At 35.3% G+C, this 6,462-nt stretch overlaps 2 protein-coding genes across 3 annotated transcripts; one reads left to right on the top strand and one right to left on the bottom strand.

Annotated features, from left to right (window-relative positions):
* The first annotated feature begins 799 nt into the window (after positions 1 to 799).
* Csul (protein arginine N-methyltransferase 5) lies at positions 800 to 3,701 on the top strand. Of its 2 annotated transcripts, XM_076908402.1 has the most exons (11): positions 802 to 1,004; positions 1,086 to 1,204; positions 1,265 to 1,488; positions 1,564 to 1,743; positions 1,824 to 2,033; positions 2,121 to 2,329; positions 2,406 to 2,528; positions 2,601 to 2,776; positions 2,858 to 3,061; positions 3,144 to 3,325; positions 3,384 to 3,701. In XM_076908402.1, exons 1-11 carry the CDS (start codon positions 916 to 918, stop codon positions 3,534 to 3,536), a joined length of 1,869 nt encoding a protein of 622 aa, XP_076764517.1. In that variant the 5' UTR covers positions 802 to 915; the 3' UTR covers positions 3,537 to 3,701. The 2 variants fall into 2 exon arrangements, with proteins under 2 accessions (XP_076764519.1, XP_076764517.1); XM_076908404.1 differs by lacking the exon at positions 1,824 to 2,033 and having other exon boundaries at positions 800 to 1,004.
* A 326-nt stretch (positions 3,702 to 4,027) lies between these two features.
* LOC143431486 (uncharacterized) lies at positions 4,028 to 5,767 on the bottom strand. The gene is made up of 6 exons (XM_076908259.1): positions 5,617 to 5,767; positions 5,393 to 5,541; positions 5,069 to 5,168; positions 4,616 to 4,884; positions 4,456 to 4,546; positions 4,028 to 4,387 (listed from the first exon to the last, which is right to left on the bottom strand). The coding sequence occupies exons 2-6, from the start codon at positions 5,515 to 5,517 to the stop codon at positions 4,028 to 4,030; spliced, it is 945 nt and encodes a 314-aa protein (XP_076764374.1). The 5' UTR covers positions 5,518 to 5,541; positions 5,617 to 5,767.
* Positions 5,768 to 6,462: the final 695 nt, after the last annotated feature.

Genomic DNA, 6,462 nt, shown 5'->3' on the forward strand with positions numbered 1-6,462 from the left:
AAATTGAAGTCATCACGGAACGTAACAGATATCTTCAACCTGCATAGATTAAAAAAGAATATTCGCCTTTTTTTCTCTTAACTTCAATGAAAATAACTTTGATACTTTTTACTCTATACCAGTGGTTCTCAAGTTTTAATCGCTGAAAAGATCTCGCGGCAAAGTAGTCCTTAAAACGGTTTAAATGCCTAGGAAAGGAATCCCTGTGCGGTGGGGATCAGAATGCACCCACAGTATCCCCTGCTTGTCGTAAGAGGCGACTAATAGGGGCTAAAAAGAGTTAAAATGTAGAGAATAATTAAGAAAAAGATATTGAAAGCAAAATGTATGCAACGAGCAGACATCTGTGCTGCCTTGCGAGTGCACAGAGCGAGTATGCGATGAGAAAAGTATGAGAGAGGAAAGAAAAGATATGTATAGGAAAAAGATCGTTTAAAATTTTCATTGTCTCCTCTACGTTTTTGTAATTAAGTTTGGTCAATTTTCGAAAATTAAATATTATTGTCGCGGCACCCATAGCATCGCACGCGGCACCCAAGGGTGCCACAGCACCCAATTTGAGAACCTCTGTTCTCTTTACCATTATCCCAACACGTGTCATTCGTAACTAGCGTGTAGCGATTTGTAATTTTCTTGCTATTTTCATCAACAAAATGTATGAGAATTGAACCATTTACGTTATCGATAGAACGTTGATCGTTTCGTTAAGGTATTTATAGCGAAGGACAATTCCACGCGCGATTAAAAATGTAAACGTATGAAATTGTATGCACCGTGTAGTAATTTTTTTTTATAGCAGTATACCGTGGTAGTACCGAGTGTTTGTAAAATAAAGTTATGAACCGTTAAATATTGTTTAATAGTAGCAACATCTTTCACATAGGAATCAATTTTTACGTTTAATGCTGAGGCACAATGTCAAATCAGAGATCAGTCTCCTGTGGTCTAGACTTTTGTGCAGTACCGGACTTAAGTAATTGTCTTTTTACAGCAAACTCATCAAAGTGAGTAAAAAAAGTGTGAGAATGGTATTGTTTGCCCTCTCAGCGGAAAGGAAATTTATTATTACTTATTATTACTTGCAGGTATGAATTTATATGCGTTCCACTTGTGCATCCCCTGTTTAAAAGGGAATTCCTTTCCGGAGTAGCAAAAGAACGCATTGGTCCATTCACTAGACCGGACATACTTCTATCCAGCTCTGGTAGGTAGGCTTAAAACTGTAGTGCTTGCAGCGGGATTGACATTATCATTCGGTCCTCAGATTGGAATACTTTAATCATCGGTAAATTATCGCCGTACATAAGAGTCGATTCGAAGGATCCAACGCTAAGGAAGAACAGCGAAGAAACTTTAAAACAGGAATTAACTTTGGCGAGTCACTTAGGTCTGGTAGGAGTAACGTTTAAGTTGACGAAAGGAATAGAACATAATGCAAATCTGGCCAGAGTTATTTATGATAAAGTTTCCAGCGCGTGCGCTTTACAGGTGTGCTAATCAATAGTACAAGTGGACTATGCGCGTATGGTTGTAATTTACAATTTTGTTTACGTTTCATTGTAGATGTGGGTTCAAGTACCCATGGAAAATCCAATTAAACAAGCTTATTCTTATAGAGAAGAAAGTTGTGATACAGCGGAGAGTCCTTGGGAATGGTGGAATGCCTTCAGAATAATCTGTGACTATAATAGGAAAATAGGTGTTGCGTTAATTGTAAGCCATGATCTTCCTGATCCAGAAGAGGTATCCAAAAATGATTATTTTCTAGACGTGCTATTGATAACATAAAAACTTAAATTTAATAAAGTTGATTTAACTGTAAGATTGATAGGTGGCTAGGAGAACCAGTTAAATGTTTGATCTTACCAACTACCTTATTTATTACGAATAAGAAAGGATATCCTGTGTTAAGTAAGGCTCACCAGGCATTAGTGAAAAGATTTTCCTCGCTAGAAGTACAATTTGTACTTACAGGACAAAATCGTTATCAGAGTATTACTTATTATCATAATTATTTGGAGTACTTATGGAAAGTAAGAGTGTATTTGTATTTATTTTCTTCTTGGATGATAGCAATTTATTTGAAGTGTTCCCAATTTAACTTGACCATTTTCGCGTAGGGTTGCGAAGCGGATGGACCATTTGAAAGATACGCTCGAGGCTACGAAGATTTTTTGCAATGTCCTTTACAACCGCTTATGGATAATCTCGAATCCCAAACATATGAAACATTTGAAAAGGACCCTATTAAATATGCACAATATCAAACTGCCATTTATCAAGCAATTTGTGACATCGTAGACAAAACGGAAGATAAACAGAAAAAAATGTACCCTATATGTTATAACTAATCCAAAATCGGTTACTGTCGATTTGAAAGCATAACATTCTACTTTAATTTTTAGTATAATAATGGTAGTTGGAGCTGGAAGAGGGCCACTTGTCCATGCGTCTTTAAATGCAAGTGAATTGGCTAATCAACCTGTAAAGATATATGCTGTAGAAAAAAATCCGAATGCTGTATTAACGTAAGGGTTCAATTACTGTAAATTTTATGCAGATTATGTACAAATATAATTGTTTAACATGTTTGCATACAGTTTACAAGCGCTAGAGAAAGATTTATGGGACGACAAAGTTACAGTAGTGTCCTGCGATATGAGAGAATGGAATCCTCCTGAAAATGCTGATATTATAGTATCGGAATTACTTGGATCTTTTGGTGACAATGAACTTTCACCGGAATGTTTAGATGGTGTTCAACGATTTTTAAAGGGTACATTATTATTTTGTTAAAAGTATTGCAATTTCGATACTTATTTTTCTAAGCCTTTTAATACGAGTTTCTCATATCCAGCTGATGGCATATGTATACCAACTTCATACACATCGTACATTGCCCCCGTACAATCATCGAAATTATACAATGAAGTGAGACAATGCAGACCTAAAGACAAACATCCTTTATCTCATTTTGAAACATTGTATGTAGTTCATCTTCAGAATAAGTATGATATAGCAAAACCGCAACCTTTATTTACCTTTAATCATCCAAATAGCGGTTAGTAAAACACTGATGTTTATTATTATAATATTTATTTTACATTAGTCGATCCAGATTTTGATTGTTCTCACATTTTTAGAAAAAGTTATCGATAATTCGAGGTACAGTACTAAGGTATTCAAAGTACGACAGAATTGTGTACTACATGGGTTTTCCGGATATTTTGATACAGTTTTATTCAAGAACGTTACATTAAGCATAGAACCAAGTACACACAGTCCTGGAATGTTCAGCTGGTTTCCTATCTTTTTTCCAATTAAGGTAAGATAAACTTTTCCTTTCAAAAGACGCAACGCGTGATGTTACTTATTTATTATAGGAGCCAGTACAGTTGAAAGCTGGGGACCAAGTAGTCGTTCATTTTTGGCGTCAGTGTAACTCGAAAAATGTCTGGTACGAATGGTGTATTAGCGAACCTATCCCAGGACCTGTTCATAATCCTGGTGGTCGTTCTTATACTATAGGTTTGTGATTTACTTCTTATTTCTGTGATTTATCTATTTAAAAAGAAATTAAATGCTACAATAACTTTATAATGAAATTGTAACAAATATTCTGTTATACATTTTTTTTATAAAAGAAAAACCATTCAATATGCAACAATTTTTTAAATATACCATTAATTGAGTTATAAACAGAGACAATTTAATACTTCTTTATATACGTGAAATATTCAATGGAGGTTGTTAGAAGTATATAATTGTGCGATACCACGCGCTCTACTTAGATCCTCTTCAGCTGTCGCAGTGTCTCGAACTCATTGCGACCACTAATAAAGTATATTGACACGGGTAAAACAATTTATAGGAATTGGAAATTATTTAGTAGAACTAGAATTTATTTAGATAGAAATTTATTATTTCTTTTTACAACAAAGTTTTTTAATCGATAGAAAAATATTTGTATTAAATTAGAGTCTAAATGTACAAAGTATACGAACTATACAATAGCCGAATTTAATCATCAACGGGCTCTTTTTTTTACGGTTACGGACAAATAATCTAAGTGATATATTCTTCGTTGGACCCCGCTTCTGATATTATTGACGCGTTCTTCGGCTGGTTGATTAGTTTCTTGTTTGACTTCAGAGATTTCTGTGGGTGGTGAAGGAAAATCTATTTTTTCCGGCAATTTTTGCTGCTCTTCAAGATCTTCGGATGTTAGACTTGGAAATTTATTAAATTCTCCCGACATCTCTAGTTCCTCTTGCAGTGATTTAGTGGATGACGTAGATGCATTGTTCCTTCGACGAAACGCTGGTAATTTAAAAAGTGTACAGGGATGTTTCAGGTCGTTCGATACTTCACCTTTGCCATTTGAATCCTGAAATGCAAACGAAATTATAGCGAGTGATTATCTTGGAATTAAACGAAATAAGAAAGATAAGTTACCAGAGATGATAACTCAGAGTCGCATTGACCATCGCCACCGTAGGGCTTAGATTTCATTCCCCGTAAACATCGTCCACATAACTGGCCTCGTCTACGAAAGAAAAGTTGCCTACAATTTTCGGCTATCGAAATTTGATCAGGGATTTTCACAGACGCTTACTTTACTTCTTCGAGCGTGTTTCTTTCGTCTTGTAGATCCTTTACGTATTGTTCTTCCCAACGTAGAACGTTCAGTTGTTCTTCCAGTGTGTTATTCTCTTCCAACAGAGTTGCCAGCTGTTGCTCGAGTTCAGTAGCTTTGTTTTGTGTGCTTACTCTTTGATTTCGCACCTCTTGCAATTTTTTTAATAGCTCAGTAACGTCGTCGTTTGTCGGTCTTGATGGAGGAGACGGATTGATCTTTTGTTCAGATTTGATACAAGTAGCAGCCTGAGAAATTTTATGTTTAAATTACTAATTATTCAGCATATTCTCAGCAGTTTTTTAAACTTTACAATTTTGGTGTAGAAATATTATTGAAAGTAAAATTGTAGATGGCATAATCTCTCGCTAAATATTAAATATATTTTTCGAGGACGTACAAAGTGAAGTTTACTATGAAATAATATATTACCTGTTGCTCGAGGAGGCTCGTATGTTGCCCGTTTATTTCGGCTATTTCTTTTTCAAGATCTTCACACGCAGCTTTCAGTTCCTTGATTCTTAAACATTCACTGTCATCAACAGATTAACGTGAAGCGATCGCAATGAACAAATAAACGTTACATACAACTATTTTTTCATATTGATCAGTTTCTAATCCTGTGGTCTGGATCACTTTTGTGCCCGATGCGTGGGATTAAAATATCTGTATTATTGTCTGTGTAAATTCTGTGCACGTTCTAGTCGATCGGTTGTTGCGTGAAATTATGGAAGCGTGAACGGTTGAATCTCTTACCCGTTGATCAATTTTTTACCATTTGCACTCTCAAGTAATAGACGGCGATTTTCACGTTCTAATTCTTGTAGCTCTATCTCAAGTTGTTCGTTGATTTTCATCTCTGAATCGCATGTTCTCTTCATGGCAGCTGCTCTATTTTTCAGAAACTGGCAGAAATATATAATCGAAGAATTATAAAGTATGCCACGAATATCTTTAAAGGTTCCAACTGTTGAAAATACCTCGTTTTCCTGTGTCTGTTCAACGATAGCCGACTGGTGTGCTTGAAGTATATCTTGTAGCTCTCTAATTTGTTCCAGAACTTGTTCAGCACGTAGCGTTCCTAATTGCGCGTACCCAAAATCATTTCACGTTAGAAATATCGTCGGAAACGTTGATACTTGGCGCTATTTCACTGTGAAACTTAAGAAATAAGGGCAAGGCTTACCGAAACGGTGAGTGGAGCAGCCTGAATCAGTCTCATCGTTGCTCGCCATAATCGACCGTTAGAATTTCGTTTCTCCGAGTATTTTATACGTTCAATCAACGGCACGCTCCACTCTGTACAGTTACCAAGTCGTTCGCTCTGTTTGTTTACATGCGATCAGTTTTGTTGCGAGTGTGACCAGCGCAATTCGCGTAATCTGCGAATTTGAACGTGACAAAGGAAAATTATTTTAATTCTGTGTATCTGGTTGAAATTTAATTATTAATTTTGATAATTTTTCGATAAGATTTCTGTTACAGACCATATTAATTTAATTAAAGGGAGTCTTCAATGGTTTTAATGATCGGTTTCAGGATGATAGAATCCAGATAAGTAATTTTAAAGATTATATGAATAATTAAAGCTATACATCTCTTTGTAATATGTATTATTTATAAATACTTATTAATATACTTGTAATTACCATTATTTATTGAAACATAAGACAAAATTATGTGATTAATCGTTTCATCGTCCATTCCATCGACTAGAATTCATCCCTTAGCATGGCCCAGGCTTCGAACTTGCAAGCTACACATATTTTTTAATTAATTATTATAAATCCATGTGCGATACATCATGTATGACTTAAAATATCCTC

The sequence above is a fragment of the Xylocopa sonorina genome, chromosome 18 (assembly GCF_050948175.1).
Source record: "Xylocopa sonorina isolate GNS202 chromosome 18, iyXylSono1_principal, whole genome shotgun sequence".
Lineage (NCBI taxonomy): Eukaryota > Metazoa > Arthropoda > Insecta > Hymenoptera > Apidae > Xylocopa > Xylocopa sonorina.